Source organism: Colias croceus, chromosome 16, assembly GCF_905220415.1.
Source record: "Colias croceus chromosome 16, ilColCroc2.1".
NCBI classification, from domain to species: Eukaryota; Metazoa; Arthropoda; class Insecta; order Lepidoptera; family Pieridae; genus Colias; species Colias croceus.
Window position 1 is genome coordinate 2,272,488 of NC_059552.1, and position 26,051 is coordinate 2,298,538.

Sequence of the window (26,051 nt, forward strand, 5' to 3'; positions counted from 1 at the left end):
ATTTTCAATTTCTGTAATCGCTTTTCCCTTAAAAATTAAGATTAAATATGTGTGTATAACATTTCTAATGTTTTTTGCAAGTTAAAACTGTATTCTAATATATTTTCTGTATATTTATTCTGTATGTATCTCTGTCTTTGAAAAATAGTTAAAACAATGACGGTAGCCCGTTTGAAAAGTACTGAAAAATCACGGCGATTATCAATCAATAAATCATTTTAATTAACACACTCAGATTACGATAAAAATAATTAAATGTGTGTGTGTTTATGTAATGTGATGTTTTTCTTTTGACGCACAAATGAAAACCTTTTTCATTTAGGTGCCTATTGAGACATAAATTCTGCATTATATTCCATTTTTCCTTTTCTAAGTAGATTTTGCTTTTGCCAAGAATATACGTGTATAATAATATTCCATTATTCTAAATCTTTCATTGGGGAAATCATATGAACCTCTTTCTTCGAAACTTTACAGAAATAACAACGCAAGTTAGAAAATATGGATACAATTTCATTCATTTAAAATTCCCAGAGATTAAAGAAAAGTACCTGAACTATGATTCTGATTCATAATAATAACCATATTATATTTGCACACATGTATAAAATTGCCTAGAGTAATCATAATTGGCTTAAAGCAGGATGCTTAATAAAATATTAATATTAATTGTTTTATTACTTATTACTAAGTGTTATAGATAATTTTCTGTATATCTTTATACACATATTAAAATACCATTATTAGGATATAATACTCGATAAGAACTGCTGAAGGACTGTATAATTTTTGTGTTATAAGTTATAACGTACATTTCATACGTTACTCATAGTTAGAGTCGGTGTAACCAAGCTATGAACAGATTGTATCTTTTAATGGAAAACAGTGATTAGAATATGTTTAATTAAAGAATTAGCACTGTAATTAAACTTATCAACATTACCAGAATCGAAGAGCCGTATCTTATCCGATATAACATTTTGAATAGCTATGATACATAATTTTGTTTAAATCGTGGAGATTAAGCGGCGACCGGGACAGTGCTGTGCATCGAAAAAATGTACCGGCTTTTTATTGTGTCGTTGTGTTTCGTGTTAAGTGACAGCAAGTGCGTGACTGTGAACTTCGAGCAGGGGTTCAGTGATGACTTCACGAATGAGAGCAGTCTGTGCGGGGGGCAGCTCATGTGGAACCTAGGCCGCTATACAGATATAGGGATGACGCCTCCCCACGAACTGAGCACGCTGTTCATAGCGCCCAATACTGTATTGAGCTGTATCGGCTCGTTCGCGTTCAATATAACGGCGGGAGGGATCATCGAGATGAACATTTTCATGGATACGGCGAGCAATCAGGACATCATATCGATAATAGTGAACGAATTCGCGGGAAACAGTGAAGCGACGGTGGCACAGCAAACGTTGGGACTCCAGACCCCGGGCTTCGTTCGTGGCTGGAATTCCGTCGTCATGACAATGGGCAGCTCTGGCACTTACAGTGGATATGTAAGTATCCATATTTTCTATTTATTTAAGTTTTTAATTTATAAATAAGTATTATTGTTTCAAGTTTCATTATAATTAGTTTATTCAAAACATAAGGTACCTAAGAGGTATCTAGTTACATAATACATAGGATTTTAAAACATAAATATAAATTTTCTCTCAGTGTATCTGTTATTGCATGTCTAACGAGCATACTTAGATCAGGTGAGCGAAAGCTCATTCTAACCCCTCTAAGTCAATTTCTTATAGTCTAAACAGGTCTAGAACATTCTTTCGTTGGACTTAGAGCGTTCGAATAGTTTCTATGCAATGTTCTAATACTAAATAACACTATTCAGTGTTTTCGTTCACACTAAAAGATCACGAAAGAATGCTCTTGCTCTTGCTCTAGCTGTTTCGTTTGATGTAAATGCACCGTAATGAACTAATGAGACATTTTCATATTGACGCTACCATCATGTCACCATGATGCCAAGGTGTAGGTATGCAAATTGCAGGATGTCTCATTACATCAAAAAATCAGTGATACACTTGGTGATACACGTTTCCCATTCACGGTTTTTAGTTCTTTTTTGTTTTAAAACATTCCGATTTCATCACAATTGTTTTTTACGGTGCATTTACATCAAACGATCATAGAGCTAGAGCAAGAGCATTCTTTGTAATGTAAATGCACCGTTGTACAAATACTTTAAATCAATTTAAATTTTGAGGCTCATAAGTGACAAACCGTTGACTATTAAAAATGTGTAACTACTAGTCGTCGTCGAGGCGCACAGATTCTAGGCATCGCCATATGGTGGACGTTCCATGTACCCGGACTAAGCGGTTCGGTTCCACATTCTTTATCCGAACCGCGAGGGACTGGAACATGCTTCCTGAGTCTGTGTTCCCCGACGAGTACAATATGGGGGTCTTCAAGCGTAGAGTGAACAGGTACCTTCTAGGGAAGCGCGCTCCATCTTAGACCACATCTCAGCTTAACATCAGGCGAGATTGTGGTCAAGCGCTTCCCTATAACCAATAAAAAAAAAAAAAAAAAAACTACTAGTATATAAGTAAACTAAACAATACTGACTAACTCTGGAGAGGAAGGCGTCGATCGTCTCTAGCACAGACCGTATATATTCTTGCTTGAGGCGATCGTCGTGTCTAAATTGTTATGTATTGTTTCCAAATAAACCAGTTTTATTTATTACTAGCTTCCGCCCGCGACTCCGTCTGCGCGGATGTCGGTCTTCGCGTGGATGGTTTATTTCTTCATTTTGAGTAACTCTGACAATGATATCTTATAAATATATATATTGGACCCAAATACGGCTAGGCCTATAATAATACGCAACGTGTGTTCGCGGTTCTACAGAACAACGTCTATGGATAAAACTGAAAAATTAAGATTAATTTTTTTCTACGTATTTTTCCAGGATAAAAAGTATCCTATTTTACGCCCAGGATAATACGGTATAATTATACCAAGTTTCATCGAAATCGAACTGTTAGTTTTCACGTGATGCCTGAACATACAGACAGGCAGACAAACAAAAATTTTTTTAAACACATATTTGGGTTTGGTATCGATCCAGTAACACCCCCTGGTATTTATTTTTTCAATATTTTCAATGTACAGAATTGACCCTTCTACAGATTTATTATATGTATAGATTTATTTGAAAGAAGTCCAGACTTTCACTGATTCGCCTCTTTGGTGATATATTCAATAATAATAGAAAACGATTTTTGGCAATATATTCAACTAGCTGCTGCGCGGTTTCACCCCCGTGGCTTCATTCCATAACCTTCCTCGATAAATAAGCTATCTAACACCACAAGATTTTTTTTAAATCGGACCAGTAGTTCCCGAGATAAGCGCGTTCAAACAAACAAACTCTTCAGCTTTATAATATTAGTATAGATAATAATATAAAACGATACATAATACATGCATAAAATGTCTTTGTTAACTTGTTAAGTGCTTTTGAAGTGGCGCGAGCGTAAACATCAAACAACCAATAATTATCTTTTATACCTTGTATCTACACACTACGTAATTTACAAATGTTTTAATGGATCGTAATCGATTTTATTACGCACATTACTTGTTTGAATTTAATAATATTATATATTTACTTAGATAGATACGGTATTTCGATGTTTCTAGCCTCTAAAAGGCAAGAAACATTATTTTAGGATCCCGTAGGAAAAGTCATTAACCCTTATTAAGATATCTAAACATAAACCTATTTACTTTCATATTCGAAACACTAGCTTGTAATAACTGTGTACAGTAAGATGTACAATAGATCATTTATTAATAGCTCTATATTCACATTATCACCGTGTAAAACTAATTTAAACGAATGAGAAAGAAGACTTAGACTCAGGGACACTATTTTAGAGAATAATAAGTTATCCAGAGATTATTCCTTTTTATTATTTTTTAAATCTTAGTCACGTCAAGCCAAGCTTAACGATTTTTAAATGTTTGCCTAAAGGTACAAGTCCGAGACGGGCCGCAGACCGCAAACTGCAACAGCAAACTGCAAGCGACACCACTTGTTTCTATGAACATCTATGAAATTGATTCTAAGCGCGGCGACACTGCTGCCTGCAGCCGCAACGCGCACCGATTCATATATATAGATGTTCATAGAAACAAGTGTTGTCGCTTGCAGTTTGCTGTTGCGGTTTGCGGTCTGCGGCCCGTCTCGGACTTGTACCTTAATATATTCTATCATCACCGCAACAATAATATCTCTGATACAGGTAACTTTACAGCGATAATATGGTCTATGATTAATATTTAACAACAATAAATTTACATGGGAGAATCTAAAAATGCTACTTACTTGCGTTCCAGCTGAACATGAATCGATACTAAGAAGCATTAAGCTATTTATTAGCACTTATCGTTAAATAACTAAGGAAATGCCTAAAAAAGCTAAAGGAAGCGTAAATTATTTAAGTCCAAAAGCATCCGAAAGTATATCTTCTGACGGTACATTTACATCATGCGAACATACGAGTAGAGCTAGAGCTCGAGCAAGAGCATTCTTTCCTGATTTTTTAAGTGTACCTAGACGTCGAAAACTTGTATTCAGTGTTGTTCAGTACCTATTAGAACATTGCAAAGAATCTTTTCGTTCGTACTAAGAACAACGAAATAATGCTCTACATTAAAATAATTTTACATAGTGGGGTTACAATTATCATGCTCTCGTTTGATGTAAATGCACCGTGGGAATATTAACACTTTTTATTTCACTAATAAGAAACAAAACACGGAAAATGTAACGCATTTACGAGTACAATATTTGTTTCTGATAACGTAATTTTACAACTCAATAAAACAAAGAATTATGTCATTCTTATAAATAATTAAGCTCCTATTAACCATTTCCTATAAATTTTATTACGATATCCACTTTATCACAATGCATTCACATTATCTGTGCAATATTTTTGAAGTATTTTAGGATTTAATTAATCCTTAGGAATGTGTTGATAAATAGATGCGTCATAATAATGGACGTGCATTGCTTCGTTTACAGTTCAAAGTTAACAAAATATTGTTTACCACTTGTTTACCTATATCTAAATGTGTATAGTAAGAGCAGTCACATATGAATACTGTAAAGATTGGTTTTAAAGTATTTTTTAGTGTTTGATTTTACGCGAGTATTAAACATTTAGAAATTAAAGACTATTTATCGGATTTTAAACGCGATTTATTCATTATATTATTTTCCCGACGTTTCGAACACTTTACAGCGAGCGTGGTCACGGGGTCAGTACATAGTTTCAAAAACGTAGGATTTTTCCTTTTTTTTGCACATTGCCAGCATGCTGCTTTATTCAAAATATTGTTTAAATTTCAAGTAGAGATTCATGCCTAAAACGCATTAAAAGATGCAGGTTTCAAAACTAAACTGTATAGGGTAAACGCAGGTATTAACGACCCCTCTAAGGCAATTTCAAAATCAACCATATTTTTTAAGTATACTGGTTCTTCTAAAGATTTATAATTTCATTTTATATGCTAGTGTTATGTATAAAAAATGTATTTATTGAAGCAAATACATTCTAATAAAGGATTATCTTGTAAAAAATAATTTACAATGTGACTTAGTCGATTGTTGCTATTACCGACCCATAAAAACGGCTGTGAAGCTATTAACGATTTTTATGCAGCTATTCCCGATCGTATGTGAGAGGAAGCCTTTTTCCAGCAATGGAATGTATAGAAGCTAGTGATGATGATGATTACCGATCTTAATAAAATGAAATAAAAATGCAAATATATTCGTATTTTTTTATTGTAGTTATTTTTAATAAAACAAATGAGTACTTTTTAGTAATGAACTAAATAATTACAAACTTTTAAATTAATCAACATAATACTATTAATATATGTACATATATTAAATTAAGGATTTCAAACTCTAGGATATTTCGTTATGCTATTTGATTGATTGCTTCGGCGAGTTGTGTTTTACTGAATACTTTTCGCCGCTTTCGTGGCTCCATATTTCTGGAAAAAATATACCTAATTATATGTTTTATGTTAATTGAACCTAAAAAAAATATAATTTTTAATAGGCACCTATTATGTCATAAAAGTAATAAAAATATATTTGCACGCTCAATTACGAGCGGAATGTTTAAGGATCAATATTATCTGTATATACAAACATCTTTATTCTACATTCTGCAAATAAAGCAATTTGAATTTGAATTTGTAGATGAGAAACTAAACAATCTATATTCGATCGGTAATAGCTTCCTATAGTTGCTATTGCCGACCCACATGGGTCGGTATTAAAGTATGTAAGTATAAACCTAAATTGTATTACCGACCCATAAAAAAATGGTTATTTTAATTCATTTGACCATCAGACTATAAAATAGATTATAATTGATTAATGTCATACAAAATATGAACAAATGCATATTGTTTAAACAAAAAAAAAACAATGATTTACTACTGTAACTATTCGATAGGGATCCTCGAAAATATCATAACTTTGTATAAATTGACAACGCTAAAAGACACAACACTAGACAAAAAAGTTTAGTCGCTAATAGATTTTTATGAAGACTCATAGCTTAGATTTAAACTGGTCCATAAGACCACTTGTGTTAGTGTGATATAATAACATAAAAGAAAATAAAACAAAAAGTCACGTTGCTGCCATTGCCGACTTACGGGTCGTTGATACCTGCCACGACTTAAACTGGTGAAGCTAACACCGTCCCATTTTAATTTTAAGTTTTATCGTTTCAAATTACTTTTTATTAATAAAATGTTGTAAGAAATGAAAAGTTGACACTTAAATGCATTGACATTTAGTAATATAAATTAAAGTATAGATGTCATTTGTTTGTAAATGTCTTAAAAAGATACTCAGAGTACTTACCCGAAGGAACAACGGAACAGTACGACACGTCCTGCTTCCACGCTACCCCGCAGCAACTTACGCATTTTAACTCTTTTTTGCTCAGTTACTCACTCTAACGTTAAAGTATACGATGCTCAATTAATACATTCGTGTATAACTTTGCCTACCTATAGCTAGAATAGTTCTGGAAACGTTTAAATTTCGAATTACTTTTATAGGTCGGTAATACCTTCAGATTTTCGATGGGTCGTTGATAGCTGCGTTTACCTTAATAATTTATCATGCTACGTATGTTTATTTAATAATCACTTTTTATATCTCACAATTCTTTTACTTAACTTTATTTTATACATATTTTCTGCATGCATAGTACCCGGATAAAAGTAGCCTTGATTAAGCAAAAAAAAAAATTCAGTTAGTAATAAATATTTGAGAACCATCAAATCAAAAAATTTTATCCTTGTTATCTCTGTTAGCTACCACAATCGAGAGTTTCGTACACGAAATTATTCGGTGTCTCATCAAAATAAAGCTACAAACGGAAAATCAGCTTGATAGTAGTCACTTGCAAAAATGGGCGATGTATCCTGTACTACTAATCTTGCTTGTTACATTTCAAGGTACATTGTGACGTTTCCTATACACATCTAATATTTCTAATATTTCTAATCTAATCTTATATCTAATATTCTAATATATGTTATAAAGGCGAAAGTTTGTATGGATGTATGGATGTTTGTTACTCTTTCACGTAAAAACTACTGAACCGATTACAATTAAATTTAGCACACATATAGAGGGTAACTTGGATTAACACATAGGATAGTTTTTATCCCGGAAATCCCACGGGAACGGGAACTATGCGGGTTTTCCTTTGCAAACGCGGGCGAAGCCGCGGGCGGAAATCTAGTAATATAATGAAGTAAGGAGATAATGTCGACAAAAATTAATGTAAATGCAATCGCAATGCCAAACTAATCTACACATTTTTGTTGTGATGATAGCGTACCTACGTTCTATTCTATATCTACTATATTATGATTAAGTTCCGATAAACCTTATGTCATATTTATGAATAGCTTAACTTATTTTAACAATTTCCTACCGCGGAAAGATATGTGCGACTTTATCAGACTGCATTAATTGTTATCAATGATAAATTAAATCCATGAAGCCACTGTGTGCCCGTGATTCAGAGAAGGCCTAACAAAGAAAACCTACTGATATAAGTACAGTCAAAACCGTTTATGGCGACATCGTTTAGAACAACATACCGGTTAAATTGACCAAAATCAAAGGTCCTGGCTGAATATTATATGACCGCCTTATCGAAAACATTGGTTTTTACGACATTGTTTAATACGACATACCGCATTAAGCGACCACATTTGGTTAATATTTTCGGAGAATTATATCTGTAGAACGACCGGCTCAGCTGTATTGTAAACAATTATTGAATAGGTAACTGTATCCACATCTGGCACGGTTTAATAGTCAATGGCTATTATCTTAAAAGTAATCAAAGTTTAGGGTCTTTTGTCATTCTTAGAAACAAAGCACATGCATGCCGTAGCTTGGCCGTAGCCTCAAGACCCGCTTGGTCATATCTCTTAAGTCAGTTTGTTACTTATCGTTACACAAGGCGCACCAAAACATATTGTTGAGTTAACTGTGAAAATTGTAACATGTCGCAAAAATGACAACAAATCAATATCGAAGAAAAATCGCGTATTATTTCAAAGCTAGAGAAAGGAATTCCAAACAAAAACCTGGCAAAAGAATATGGTGTATCAAAATTCAAATCCGGTTGTTACAACTATCGGTTTTTACGACTCAATATGAGTAGTCCCTTCGATGTCGTTATAACAGATTTTGACTGTAGCTTAAACCGTATATGTACAATATATAAAATCGGATGCAATTATTTATAACTAGATTTCCAGCCGCGGCTTCGCTCGCGTTTTCGCGAAAACCCGCATAGTTCCCGTTCCGTGTTATTTCTGGGATAAAACCTATCCTATGTGTTAATCCAAGTTACCCTATATATGTTATATGTGTGTTAAATTTCATTGTAATCGGTTCAGTAGTATTTACGCGAAAGAGTAACAAACACACACACACACACACACATCCTAACAAACTTTAGCATTTATAATATTTGTAGAATATTTTAATTCATTATTCGAAAACATGAAAAACCTTGAATTCTTTTCAAAAAGCCTACTGTTGTAGTATCTCCTTGAAACCTACTCATGTACCTATGTTGATTGTTGTTTTAATTACATTTGCTATAAAATTTTAAATAGGCGCACATAATTTGGTCTTGATTTCTCTCATAATAATTATCGTTACCTAGCGCTACACATTCCTGAGCGCTAAGCACTATTAATACTTAGTCTATACTCTATACTCTAAAAAAAGCATACGAACTTCGTTCCAATATACGTTTGAACGGCTCACATTAATTACCTAACTATTGGTTTTTTATTGTGAATTATTGTAAGGGTTTCACTTTTTACTGTCGTGGATTAATAGATAGGTACTTATAATATGATTTTTTTATATCTTTGTATTTATTTATTATAATATCATAAACAGGTTTATCTAATAACTACTAGTTTTTATTATTCCGATAATATTTATCGTCAAGAAAATAGAAAAAGATAAAAAATAGATTACGTACATTTTTCTAAAGATTAGCAATAGGATGTAACAAGATTGATCATTTGCATAATTTAATGAGTCGAATATTTAAGTGAAACTCCTTTAGGCGCTTTGAGAGTAAAATTTAAAAGTCGTGTTATGGTAATACCGTCACGACACGGAGTATTGGTACCTATCTTTGAATCTTGCCAAAGAAGTTTCATTTCTGACACGTGTGTTCGGCATACACACTCTTTTTGTATTTAAATAAAAGGAAATATGCGTTAGTTACTGCAAACATAAGTTGTATGTAAATTGTTAAATTACTGAGATGTATGGATATTATAATATCTATCTACGTATAGGGAAGAGCAGGAGTTGGGGGATGCCGGATATACTTAGTTTTGTAAATCCATTTGAGGTCTATGGTTTTTGCACTTTTCTTTCTTCCTTATTCCAACAGTGTCGAGTCTGTGGTCGAGATGCACGTAGTAAAAGCAATATATTATATGAACTATAGGTAACATAACTGAATGAAGCTTATTTTAATAGAGAAAATAAAAAGTAACTTCGTATAGACTAATGTATAGATTTCTTTCTTTATGTAGCGCCATCTATTGTGAACATAAGAATGTATTGTTTTCCGAGCAAATAACATTGATTAGATAATATTGGTTTTCTACTTGTGATATATTATAATATAGAATTACCTAGATGGCATTGATCACAATTATTCTCTTCATATTTTCAAATTGTTTCAATAAACAGATAATACAACAAACAAACACAAAAATGAAACAAAAAAAAGTATACCTGAGTGTTTAATGATGAGGACGTGAAAATAAAATATACCTACACTAGATTCTTAGATATATTACTAGCTACTAGATTACTAGCTGCTCCGCGCGGTTTCACCCCCGTGGCTCCACTCCTGTTGCCCGTAGCGTGATGAAATATAGCCTATAACCTTCCTCGATAAATGGGCTATCTAACACCGAAATAATTTTTCAAATCGGACCAGTAGTTCCCGAGATTAGTGTTAGAGTTAGTAACAAACAAACTCTTCAGCTTTATAATATTAGTATAGATTAGCAGTTTTTATTATTAAAAAGGCATTTATTATAATGACTAATTCGCATGATAATTTGGAAATATACAGTACTTTATTTTTCGCAATACAATTTGCAAAGTTTTAAAAACAGTCGCCTATCAGATTTAAACATAATTTGCAACTCGTAGACTAACGTCTACGAAAACGTAGAGCTCGTAGAGAACATGTTCTATCTCTACATAGTATAAAACAAAGTCGCTTTCTCTGTCCCTATGTCCCTATGTATGCTTAAATCTTTAAAACTACGCAACGGATTTTGATGCGGTTTTTTATAATAGATAGAGTGATTCCAGAGGAAGGTTTTAGTTGTTATTTATTAGGTTATAGATTAAGCGGGCGAAACCGTGGGCGGAAAGCTAGTAAGTTATAAAGAATATATGCTTCTTCCATAATAATTATTTACATATTATTTACAATTATTAAGTACATAATAATTATTTATATCGCACAAATAGAGTTCGTATGTAGTTTTTTTTTTGCGTATTTTGATTTAGATTTCAGTAACAGAAATTCTTTATTTAATAACTTCATAAAACAATATTCGAAAAATAACGAATGATAAGTAGGAAAATTATTCACGTTCACCCAAATTATCAAAGCTAGGAATAACTTTCTTTCGTTCGTTTTCGGATAACCAGTCGTAATATTCACAATATAGTAACCTGAAATGTTGTGTAAAATATATACAGGGTTACTTGTAAAACACCAGCAACCTCGTAGGACAAGATAGCTAACATCATAAATAACAACATTTGTTCTACGACTTTTGGCATAACGCAATAAATTATTTTTAAATGATTTTTTAAGCTTTTATTCTACTCTCCTAACATTTGTAAGTCTATGTTCTATTCATTATCGAAAGGACGACGCGACGCCCCCTTCCCCCTCTCGATCGCTTCTTGTTAACGTAAATTTTAGATGCGCGTAGAGTTTATAATATTCAAACAGAAAATTAAATGAATATTTATTTTTGTATGAAAATAAAATCTAACAAATTATCAAAAGTCGTAGAACAAATGTTGTTGCTTATGATGTTAGCTATCTTGTCCTGCGAGGTTGCTGGTGTTTTACAAGTAACCCTGTATAATAAAGAAACTTTAATTGCATGTGAGTAAATTACTATGGAGGGAAGAATGTCATCCTTCAATTTAGTTGTTAGTATAGAATGAGTGTATTGTTACGTTTCGCACCTTGTAACTCACAAACTTAGAAAAAAAGTTGTACAGAGGTCAGAGTGGCACTCATAACTTGATTTTGCTAAATTTGTATAATATGTTTTCACTGTGGAGATTACTATTAATCGTTATTAGAGTTAGATAGTCGCTCTGTTATTTAAAACTTTAATTTTTATTTATCATTGCATTTATAAATCAATCTTATGCTCTAAATGTTTCAGTCCAAAAAACCTTTGGACTTGTGAGTCTTGACGATACATGAATGTAGACTGACAGGAATACATGGTTTGCTTGGCAAGTCATAAATAGATCTGTTATCTTTAATATCTGATAATGATATATTTTTATGATCATATTTACGATTATTTTACAATTACGGTAATAATGTTCAATCAGTGCCGCTTTATTTTAATGGTTAGTGAGGACTTTTTTATATAATATCTAAATTGCAATTAGATTAATATAGTTATTGTAATATATTAAGACAATAAAGAGTTTTTGCTCAGGATAATATTAATTTACGGTACGCACAAAAGATTAACATATTTTAGGCACCAATTTTTGATTGATATGCTACACGCGTTACTATTAAGTATTTGGTGACTACACATTTACTCAATAATCTAGAATATACCTACTTAGTTTGAAACACGCATTGAATTAGAGAATTTAGAATTTAAGAATTGAAAGACCAGTGATAAGACGCTCTACAAACGGTTGAATGGCTAAAAGGTAAAAACAGCTAAGAATCTAGAAAATGTTTCGATTAAATCACAAAGAACAATCGATGTTTACATGTAATTTAATTAATTTGTAAGATTTGATGTCATAGACAGATAGACAGATATAATTATAAGACACGTCCACCTTTCGGTGAATACAGAATGAAAATTGGTGCAGTACAAAAGGCAGGTAACATTTATATTCCTCTTTTTGGTTCAACTTATAAATTAAGACTTTTTTCTAAACGACAAAGGCGTTTATTCTAAAAGGAATACTAAATTTTAGCCATCTAATTACTTCAAAAACAAACTACTAATTACTCATTTAAATGTAGATAATTATTAGTAATTTGAAAATAACGTTACTTGTTTTGCTAGTGTGGCGTTAAGCTTATTATAGAAAAATCCGGTAAAAAGCAAAAATATACATATCAATACATATACGCCAAAATGTTCTTTATTCTCTTTAAGTGTGTTGTCAATTTCGTGTGAAATAATATTGTCAAATGTAAGATACTTGTGAGTACATTCGGTAAAATTATCTATTGTGAATTAGATTGAGATCATGATATAAACATTTGAGTAATCTAATCAGATTGATTACTATCTTGCAGGTAATTGTCCTTTGAAGTGTTAATCTATAGCTTCCAATAAAGATGAGATAAAAATCTCTAAACCGATTGATCGCTTTGATATAATCTTTTATTTACGTAACGACTGAATGTGTAAAATAATATTGTATATATTTTGCAAATATATGCTTTAGGTATTAGTATGTGCTTAAGCGTAAAACGTTCAATATTTAATCACAGGCTATTTTTGTTTCAACTACAGGAATATAGATCTAAAAAGCTTGGGCGCTAAGCTACGTCTTTGGGCTGGTATTGTAGAGATTGTATTATAATAGATATTATTACTAGATTTCCGCTCGCGGCTTGGCCCGCCTTTTCAAAGGAAAACCCGCATAGTTCCCGTTCCCTTGGGATTTCCGGGATAAAATCTATCCTATGTGTTATTCCAAGTTACCCTCTATACTCTATAGGTATGTGTGCTAAATTTCATTGTAATCAGGTCAGTAGTATTTGCGCGAAAGAGTAACAAACACACACACATCCTCACAAACTTTCGCATTTATAATACCTATCTATTATAATTATAGTAGGATAATCACACATCACACACACACACACACACACACACACGAACACACACACACACAAACTGCAGGCCCGAAATGTTATTTTTAACCTCAATTAGTTCTTTTAATGATTCTCTATTTTATAAATTTATGTAGTATATATAAGTTAAATTAACAATACTGGCTAAGTCTGGAGAGGAAGGCGTCGATCGTCTCTAGCACAGGTATATTCCTAGTTGAGGCGATCGTCGTGTCTAAATTGTTTTTGTTTGTATGTGTTGTTTCTAAATAAACGATTTTATTTTTTTATTATTTATTTATAATTTACTCATTATGTTTGGCTCTAGGACGTATTATTTTTAGTAACTATATAGTACAAAATGTAGGACTATATCTTACCATGTGTATGATGTTCTGAATATCTATACTAATATTATAAAGCTGAAGAGTTTGTTTGTTTGTTTGAACGCGCTAATCTCGGGAACTACTGGTCCGATTTAAAAAATTCTTTCGGTGTTAGATAGCTCATTTATCGAGGAAGGTTATAGGCTATATATCATCACGCTACGACCAACAGGACCGGGGCCACGGGGGTGAAACCGCGCGGAGCAGCTAGTGTTGATATAGATTTAAAAATCCTACTGTTTCAATTAAAACTAGACACCAACTCTCATTTGTCTTTCAATTTCGATTCAACGACCAGGGACTTCTGAAATTTATTATTAAAATATTAAAATGTTACCTGTATTGTTTAAACTGTAAATAATGAAACAAATGCACCTGCCATTAATATTAATTACTTATTTCAACTTCAAAGTGCCCGTAGCTCGAGGTCATAGTTAAATCAAAATGTCATTCACCCCGTGTGACCACCGTGTGACCATAGACTATAAATAAGTATTTACTTATATTAGACTAGCTTACCGCCCGCGGCCTCGCCCACTTTGTCTAAAACCTAATAAATTATATACTAAAACCACCCTGTTCAATCACTCTATCTATTAAAAAAAACCGCATCAAAATCCGTTGCGTAGTTTTAAAGATTTAAGCATACAAAGGGACATAGGAACAGAGAAAGCAACTTTGTTTTATACTATGTAGCAATATGCCATTTGGCATATCTAATATCTAACTAGAGTCTATAGATATCTTTATAATATATTTTAAAGCCCTCATTACACACTTACTAAAAATAAAGATACAATTTTCACCTGCATTGTTGTGAAAATAAAACCAGTCACATTAGTTTGTTTGTAACTCCTCTTAACAAAATGTTTAATTATTTTTTTCATATTATAATAACAACTACGGACACATTTACAGGAATCTCGTACCGTTCGTTACTGTTATTAGGCGCAGAAAAGCAAACAGCGATGACATTAAAAAAAATAGAAAGAGAAATTGTTATACTATTAGATATGTATTTGTTTTGAATAAATAATAAATGTTCTCGTTCTCTATTGTGCAAAATATATTGTATAATATAGGTATTGCATAATATCAATTGAAGTTATAAACTAACAGGACAATAGCTAGTGGAATAAATGCATTGAAATCCCGTATTTCAGTTTCTTGTAAAGAAAACGAGGAAATATTATGAAATCGATGAAATATATTCTGATTTCGTTATAATAAAAATTAAGCTGAATTCAAGTAGAAAATACCAACCAAGAAGAACCAAGAAGCTGCAGGCTGAAAGCATAGTCTACACTCTTATTTATTTATTTATTTATTTAATTTAGACATACCAACAGAGTACACATGAAAATTATCACAATTAAAACTAAACAACTATCGAATATTAATATGATGTATGTACACCAATTACAGGTATGCACAAGAAAACTTATAATATAATTACGTTACTGTTGTTTTAAGTGCTTAAATAAATTTAATTACAAGAATAGAAAAAATAAATCGTTCAACATAATTTCTTCTACTGAATTTTTGTGCCAAACAAGAAATTTGTAATTTTTATATTATACTTAGATTTACCGATTGTAGCCACAAAAAAATATATTTCTTTTTGAGATAGGAATTGATAACCGTCGTTTTTTAAAAGCACTTCCAGAAAAACTATAATTAATGTTTGAATTAAGAACGTCGGTAAAACAGGTGAAGCTAGTGACTAATATGACTATATTATATTATTTTTAATCTTTTACATGAATAGGGAAGTACATAAACTATTAGATAATTTGTGATATTTACAGACGAGCCAATGACCGACTTTTTCCCTACGCGCCTATCAAACAAATATCTATTTATCTATTTTGATAAAATTAGAACAATGTACCTAATTAGTTTTTTATTTATTTTATATTTTATTTAAGAAAAAGGCCATCCAAGGCAAAAAGGCTAAGGTAAATACTTACTGCTTGCACAGGCTTTGTCCGAGTTGATCCGAGATAAAAAGTCTATGTTATTGCTCAAACTATTTTTTAAGATAAAGTATTTAACTATCGAATATTGTATTCACTGAAAAGTGTTTCATATTGGTTGAGATGGTTGTTAATCATCTCAATAGATGGCGCGCGGTGTGTCCCTTAGTAACATAAAACCGAAAGAATAGAATAAATTCGATTGCTCTGGCGGGTCACGAGTGGCTGAATTGGTCAGGCATCCGCCCCGGAATGGCGCGAAAGGATGCGGGTTCGAGTCCCGCCTCGTGATTGATTTTTTTCTATTCTTTATAAATTTATGAGTATTTACATTTTTAATTAACAAAAGATAGTTTGATTTGATGAGGAAATTTTCACACAAGCAGACTTAACTACATTGATTAAAGTAGGTACGTGGTAGGTTACCTACATGTGACGTTGTTGATCTGAAAATTAAACCTGTTTTTAAACCCATAGAAGAACATATAGAAAATGTTGTTGTCATTAGATTTATTAGTCATTAGAGTAAAGTTTCCTCAAAATATAAAATGATCAGAAATAGAAAAAGTTTTTACAGATCATTATTTGGGTTCAGATATAGGAACATTTTCCTTTTCCATTTCAAGTTCATACCATATTTTTATACCTAAATAATATTTTTAAAAAAGTAATTTGTATATGCGCCGGATACTTATATGTGTAGGATGTAGAATGTAGTACCAACAAATCTGCACTTTTGTCTAACATCCTATAACCTATCTGCTTAGCCTAATCATCATTACAATATTGTTTTTCTACATTTTTCTTTATAAAACATATACCTTTAGTTGTTTTGTGCGGATTACAATTCAATAAATCTTTAAATCAAAGATTATTGTTCAAATAATTAAACAAAATCCAAGCTCATCGGATATATTAAACGATAACAATCAAATAATTTAATCTTATCTCTCAGATTTGGCCAGCTAATAGTTTTACTTACATATTATTTTTGTAATAGGCATAAGTGCCTTGAACGTGCTCTTGAAAATGTTACAAATAAATAAAGCTTAGAGAAAATCGTTAAGTGAAAATATTTTATATATTATTAGTGGTTAAATATTGCGTATCAAGAATCAAGATGTATGAGATGTCGAATATTAATTTGATAACTTGAAGCATGTAGGATATAAATTCCAAGTCCTATCAGTGATCGTTCAATTCGCTAATTATGAATTTAAAACGAAAGTGAATTTGTTCATTGACTCGTGCCGCTGCAAATACTCTGTGTAAAGAAATGTCGAAACATTGGTTCGTTTTAGTGACGACGCTATTGAGTTATACTGTTCTATGTGATGATTGTGTTAAATATGATTTCGAGATGAATTTCGAGGAAAAATTTCCGAACGATTGTGACATGTGCTTGAATAGAGATGAGTGGCGAATAGGGAACTATGCGGACGTGGATCTTACTCCACCGAACGAGCGTAGCACGAAGTTTGCGTATGCAGGGCAAAACTTGACTTGTATGTCGACTTATATTTTTCCTATGGCTTTCAATGGTATATTTGAAGTGACTGCGTATGTGAAACCTACGGCGATCGGTGATGCGTTGTCCGTGCTTGTGAACGAGATAGTTCCAGGCGGCTCGAACGGAGCTGTTGGAAATATCCCCTTCACTGAAGAAGGCTGGTTTACGAAGAGTACTCGTCTCACTGGTCCTGCGAAGTACACAGGCTATGTAAGTATTAAGCCTTCAGGGTAGATATATGTATGGTCTGAATAGGACACAATTTTAACTTTTATCGATCATTGAAACATTGGTTAGTTAACTAGGGAGATTTTAAATTTTATTATTTTTTGTAAATATCGTCTATTTTTTGTAACTTGGTCAGGTTATCGTCGCGGTCAAAAATGTCATTTTCTTATCTAGCTCTAATTTTTATTTGCATTAAAAGCTATAAAAAGTAACCGTCTATAAAAAGAACGCAAATGTTTAAACTCAAATTTCAAAATATTATGGTGATACATAGAAACGGACACTTGCTAAAACTAATTCAATACCTCTAGTTTTAAACCAATTACTGAATTAAACAAACTTCTTGCGCTAGTTGATACCATATTGTTATTTTTAGCAGCCGGGTAATTATCTGAACCAGCGAAAGGTATGAATTGTTCTAGAATTTATATGAAAATAATAATGCAATTAACATTCTGCACTAACAAATGCATTAAGGCTATCTAATCGATCATCTTTTCCCAAATCGTAAGCAGTTCGGAATCGATCAAATTACGAGCTACTAGTATTACCCATCACCTACTGAGCAGTTTTGATATGACAGTGAATCCATTTATTGTCGTTAAGTTATGGTAAATGTCCATAATAACTGCGTGATGAAACTTTAGATTCAAATATAGGTAAGGCTAAGTATGGCTGGAATTTTCGATTCCCAATATTCCTAGAGCTGGTGATTTTATTTTTAATTTAAATCCTAATAGTCCTCATAAGAACTAGGATATATAGTTTGGAAGTAATGAATTATTTCTGTTTACTTTGGTGTGTACAATAAAGAATTCATTAATTAATTATTATTAGACCTCAACATTCTCCCTAGCTGTCTCATCCCAGAACAGATAAACATAATATTATTAAACTTAAAATTAAATTAAATTTACTTAAAAATTATTGAATGTGACAGCTCCTTCTATTTTTATTGGAACTGACCATTCTTTCTACATTTGGCAATTATTTTTATGTACAATAGCAAATATTTTCTAATTAGTATCTACTGTGCCCTTCAGATAATAAATTAATTAATAAACAATGACCAATACGAATTAGAACCAGATAAGTACAAGTATATCAAACATGAGTAAAATTTAAAATTCATATATTGAAATGCCATACTTCCTACATTTAAAGGTAGCGCGCACGAGCAACTTTTGTCTCCGCAACTATTTTATCTCTGCAACTATTTTGTCTCTCCCACTTATGGGTTAGTAAGAAAGTGCGCGCACGTAGCGCGCTAGCTCTTATGCTATACTGTTATAGCCAATCAACGAATACAACCATAAACATTGTATATAGTCATATATGATAACAATTTAGAAGAATGAAATTAACCTATGTGGAATCCTCATAATATTGTCTGATCCATAAAAAATCAAACTTGCTTATACTCAACACAATAGATTGTTGATATGTTGCTGAAAATATTGGGAAACCAAAGCATTGCATTTTCCCCTACATACACTTTCTGATTCATACGTTTCCTTATCGTTTATTTAACTAAGCAGGAGATAAGTTCACGCTCTATCTCTATGCCTGCTTTGCATACAGCCTAATCTTTAAAAAATATATTTAAATAATTATACTCAATAAATTCTACTAAATCCTAGGGGCTCAATAATTATCTAATCTATTAAATTCCTCGACCTATTAGTTTTACTTCTAATTATGTATTATTTGAAAGAGGACATACGGACCTTTGATGTGTATGTGTAACTGTGTAGACACTTTTGTAAAGTAACTTCGATGGAAAACTCAATTTGGTCCAGAGAAATTTTGTTGCTTTGATTCGAAATGAATTGTGATTCGAGAAAAACGGGAAGTGCAATGCTGTTTTTGCATTTTATTATAAAGTTTTCAAACGATTTTCGTACATCAATTACGAATTTTATCAGTGACAACTAAGTTGAATTTCGAGTAATTGGCTATAATGGATGACATACAGTAGTGAAACTTTGTGCTCTTCGACAACAAAAAAAAAAAAAAAAACAGCGAAGAATGATGAAAAGCTGGTCCATTTTCATAGTATCGCTATTGTGTTATTATGTGTCAAGTGAAGAGTGTTATAAGTACGAATTTGAGTCTGATTTCAATGGCAGATTTCCAAATGACTGTACAATGTGTATCGGGAGACCGGTGTGGGAAATGGGATATTATGCAGATATATTAATATCGCCGCCTAGTAATGGAAGTATGACATTTATGTCTGCAAACGAGGTGCTTAGTTGCATGTCCTCTGAAAGCTTTCCGATGTCCAATAATGGCATATTCGAAGTGACTGGATATATGAGGCCTACAGCGCCTGGTGATGCATTGTGGGTGATAATTAGTGAAATTGTCCCTGGTGGAGCGAATGTGGTCGGTAATTTGTGGTTTACTGAACAAGGGTGGCTCACGCAGCAAGTAACAGTCAGTGGACCCGCTAGTTATAATGCTTATGTAAGTTACGAATAAATTCTCAATATATAAATCGTTTGATTGCAAATATATAGATGCCTGTTCTTTGGTTTGCACTTGATGGATTCGTGTTAAAATCGGCTGTCTTATACATTTTCTAGGTTTAGTAAACATCAATGTTATAAAACTACGGTTAGTTGAAATTGTAATTAGGTAGGTATACAGTTTATTTTCCTCAACATTTTCAACATGTTGAAATATAAACCTACCTCAATTTCTTACTGTATAACTATACCTAGCTTCAAGAGTCTTTCAATTTCAGCCAATCTTTGCAATCGAAGCATCCTTACTTAATTAGTGTATTATATACAACAGTCATAAAAATCACTCTTTTCCGAACCATACATTCGAATTTTCAGACAAAGTCTAATGATATAACTTCATGACATTTTCATATTACGCTAATCTTTGTCTCTTCTCTTGACTTGCGTCAGACGGTTCAATCCACTTTTCTTGATAAATGTTGTGTAATAGAAATAGATCATATTTTTATAGCTGACCCGGAAATCCGTCAAGAAACATTTATGGGTATAAACATTTACCAAGCTATTTGTCTGTAATTTCATATCATTGCTTCCAATAGTCCCTGATTTCTTCATTTTCTATGACGTCAATACATCGTCAACTGTAATAATCGTATCTTATCAACAAGGTCGTCTCCGTAATCCAGAGGGATTATTTGTGCATCCACCATTTTAAAGTTCCCATCCCTTTGTATTTTCGTTACTTTAGTTTTAACGCAGCGCAGTCTAAGAATTAAAACCTTCATCGCTATATCTACCCCGTAAACGTATTAGCAATTTCTTAGAGAAGCTGTTCACTCTATGTGGCACCTGTGTGGCTATTGATTTTATGAATTTATTTAATGAAAATCAATTCAATGCACCAAGTATGTATAGACAGCCTTAAATGTGTGTGTGTGCCTTTAATTCATGATTTATTGCACGATTACCTGAATTATATTATAATAAGTACAACAATCACTTTTTTCTTGTTTATTAAAATTCATTTACAAATAAGTCAGGGCTGTTCATTATCTCTTGTAATTATTGTTAAGGATTTAGGATTAATATAATCAATTTATAAAATATGCAGATAAGAACAAAAATAAATCGTTTTAACATGATTGAATTACAATTTCCTTGTGATTGTATTTTATGAAAATCAATTTTACACTCGTCAACAGTTGAAGAGAGAAAATTTATATCTATAAAATTATTTTTTTTAAAGGAAGTAACTACCTACATTAAATGAATGAACAATTTTTTTTCATAGTTTCAATTATTTATACGAATGATATTTTCTCTTTATTTAAATTTGTACTACATCCTAAGTTATAGTTGAAAGAAAAAATAATATAAATATAATTTTTATGTAATTTTTATGAATTAATTATCACGATAATTAATATTGATTCATATTATTATAACAAATATGTACTTTTCGTTAAAAGGTCTAATGAATGATAATTTACTTGTGCTATAATACAGTTTACTGTTTATTAAAGCAATAATAAACTGTTTTACAGCACAAGTAAATATAAATCATTTAGACCTTTTAGCGAAAAGTACGTATTTGTGTTATACAAGTAGGTATTTGATAAGAAAACATGTTGAAGTAAAAGTATTAATTCAATAATATTGTATTGTTACAGGTAACAATGTTAGGAGTAGCAGCAGCAGACTCCATAGTTCTCGTGGACTCATTCAGATATATTCCCCCGAACTACGAGGGCGAGTGTAACATCTACGAGTATGAGGATACAACAACAACAACGGAAGCGACAACAACAACAACGACACTTGATATTACATCAACTACATCGGTACCAGAAGATACAACAACAACAGAAGTCACAACAACAACGATACCGGAAGATACAACAACAACAGAAGTCACTACAACAACAACTATACCGGAAGATACAACAGCAACAGAAGTCATTACAACTACAACGATATCGGAAGATACAACAACAACAGAAGGCACTACAACTACAACGATATCGGAAGATACAACAACAACAGAAGGCACTACAACAACAACGATACCGGGAGATACAACAACAACAGAAGTCACTACAACAACAACGATACCGGAAAATACAACAACAACAGAAGTCACTACAACTACAATGATACCGGAAGATACAACAACAACAGAAGGCACTACAACAACAACGATACCGGAAGATACAACAACAACGAAACCGGAAGATACAACAACAACGATACCGGAAGATACAACAACAACAGAAGTCACTACAACTACAACGATACCGGAAAATACAACAACAACAGAAGTCACAACAACAACTATACCGGAAGGTACAACAACAACGATACCGGAAGATACAACAACAACAGAAGTCACTACAACAACAACAACAACGATACCGGAAGATACAACAACAACAGAAGTCACTACAACAACAACAACTATACCGGAAGATACAACAACAACAGAAGTTACTACAACAACAACGATACCGGAAGATACAACAACAACAGAAGTCACTACAACAACAACTATACCGGAAGATACAACATCAACAGAAGTTACTACAACTACAACGATATCGGAAGATACAACAACAACAGAAGGCACTACAACAACAACGATACCGGAAGATACAACAACAACAGAAGTCACTACAACGACAACGATAGCGGAAAATACAACAACAACGGAAGGCACTACAACAACAACGATACCGGAAGATACAACAACAACAGAAGTCACTACAACGACAACGATACCGGAAGATACAACAACAACAACAGAAGGCACTACGACTACAACGATACCGGAAGATACAACAACAACAGAAGGCACTACAACAACAACGATACCGGAAGATACAACAACAACAGAAGGCACTACAACAACAACGATACCGGAAAATACAACAACAACAGAAGTCACTACAACTACAATGATACCGGAAGATACAACAACAACAGAAGGCACTACAACAACAACGATACCGGAAGATACAACAACAACAGAAGGCACTACAACAACAACGATACCGGAAGATACAACAACAACAGAAGGCACTACAACAACAACGATACCGGAAAATACAACAACAACAGAAGTCACTACAACTACAACGATACCGGAAGATACAACAACAACAGAAGGCACTACAACAACAACAACGATACTGGAAGATACAACAACAACAGAAGTCACTACAACTACAACGATACCGGAAGATACAACAACAACAGAAGGCACTACAACAACAACGATACCTGAAGATACAACAACAACAGAAGGCACTACAACTACAACGATACCGGAAGATACAACAACAACAGAAGTCACTTCAACAACAACAGAAGTCACTACAACAACAACAGAAGTCACTACAACAACAACAATACCGGAAAATACAACAACAGAGGTGACTACAACCACTACGATCCCGGAAATAACAACAACTACACCGATACCAGAAGAAACAACAACTACAACAGCTCCGGAAGAAACAACTACTACAACATTAATAACAACTACAACGAATCAAGTAACAACCACAGGGCCAGATGTCACGACTGATGTATCTTCAACACAAGAAACAACAACAACGACTGTGGAACCGACAACGGCACCGACGACGTCGTCTTCAACAGATTCTACGAATGACTACACAAATAACCCTGATGCAACGACTCCAACAGGATTTCCGACAAGCACGCAAGAAACTGATGAAACATATAGAAATCCAGACATAACTACGTCAGAATGGACTTTAACTACAGGAGATACGACTGACGGGCCATACACAACTCTCTCTACAACAGAAACTCCTATTTTGGATAAAAATTGTAACAGCTTTTGGAACCCTTTCACAATAACTATGGTGACATTACTTTGTCTCATATTGGTTATTGTAATTGCTATCATAAGTTATTATTTGGGAAGATGGAGAGGACTTATAAAAAGTTCTCTATTTATTGATTTAGATTTACCCAGGCCGTATCGAATTCCCAGAGTTACAAAACTAGAAAAGAATGCTATTTTGTCCAATTTGGTATAGTTTTATTAATGATCTTTTTAATTTTAATGTCTTATTCAAGGCGGGTCCTGCATAAAGGCCAATTGAAACTAGAGCGCTATCCGTTACCGCCGCGCCGTGGAGAGCGGTATCATCTCTACAGCTGTATCGTAAATATATTATTATAGAGACTCCAATCGGGTACCGATCAGAGTAAACAGCCAATACCGCTCTAGTTTGAATAGGCCTTAACATTGATATTATACTTTAGTGTTTAATTAATTTATTGGTTATGTGTATATTTTTAGATAATTAAAATAGCCAATTTATAACATAAGTTTAATTAAATTTAAATTCGAGAAAGTCGAAGGCTTGTTGATCTAAACTGTGTCGTATTTTGAAAAAATACCTACCTATTTTGTGTAGTTGTAAGTTGTTTAATGTAATACAAGTACCTTATTAATTATGTTTAACTATTGTTAATCTCTATTTAGGCTGCGAATCCTATTCAATATAATGTGATACTTGATAATAATGTTACTTTACATTTTTTAACATTGTGGCTTTCATATTAACAATTACTGGATACTGTAAAACAAATATTTGTATTATGTTTTAAGAGACTACCGATATTAATCGAATAGCACTATTTTTATATTGTATCTGTATTATGATTTCTTTTCTATTTATGTTGGAGTTGTGACATGTTGTGTATTTATTTTTTATACCTTTGTAATCAAAATATCACAGGAATATGGATGTAAATTGCACTTGAAGAAAACTGTTTCAAAAAGACCGTTGAGAAAGTTATATAAAAATACCACAATAAAAGATGTTATTATTATATTCAAATCTTTTATTTTACACCCTCGTTATCAGTAGGTTTATTCCATTTGAATAATATTTTGTTGTAAGCAGGACAAAATAGGTGCTTTTATAAAATACCTAGGCTACCTACCTAAAGCTTGTGGCTAAGTAAAGTTCTTTATAACCTATTTCCCGCCATTACTTTCATAGATGCAATAGCAAAGATAATAATTACAGGGAAAACAGACATTACAACAAAATTATCCCGGTATTCGAAAGAAATTTAGGAGAGTTTCAACGAGCTGTTTTCTTTTTATTGTTTTTTTAGTAATAATTGAAATACATAACGGATGAGATTATAGGGTTGATAGAGAACACATTCCATAGAATTATACTTTAATCTGTTTAATTCGAAATACTGATAGATAGATAACCATTAGTATTGTATTAGAACTATCCGGAACGCGATAATAAATTATTAATAATTTAAGGCATATCATAGATATTATGCTGGTATGGACACAATCATTTTAAAGAGTTCTATTCTAAAAGCACCACATAACGATATACATAATATCGTTATGTGGTGCTTTTATTGTTATAATTTTTGGAGTAGGTAAGCAGTTTTTATAGACGGACAGGAGCCAAGAGTTTATGCTATAGTAACTAAGCAAAAGTAACACAAATAAGAAATCGTAAATCATTACGATTATAAAGAATTGACCAATATTTATTGGGAGATAGAAATGTGTCCTAAATAATGTAGGTTAGGTACGTAGTAATAAAACAGAAAATCGGTATTAAAAGATTAAGGCCCAAAAGGTCGATAAGGATATTTATTGGCTTCTGGTGTTCACCAATCTTGGTTTATCATTTGATATGCGTTGTTGCACATCGGCTAATCTGAATTCTTTATCTTATCAAAAGTAATGCAAGTCGTCA

The 26,051-nt window shown here is 32.6% G+C and overlaps 1 protein-coding gene across 1 annotated transcript; it reads left to right on the plus strand.

Annotated features, from left to right (window-relative positions):
• The first annotated feature begins 1,058 nt into the window (after positions 1-1,058).
• Positions 1,059-25,109, plus strand: LOC123698693 (mucin-22-like). The gene is made up of 2 exons (XM_045645442.1): positions 1,059-1,505; positions 21,951-25,109. The coding sequence occupies exons 1-2, from the start codon at positions 1,059-1,061 to the stop codon at positions 24,342-24,344; spliced, it is 2,841 nt and encodes a 946-aa protein (XP_045501398.1). The 3' UTR covers positions 24,345-25,109.
• The last annotated feature ends 942 nt before the right edge of the window (positions 25,110-26,051 follow it).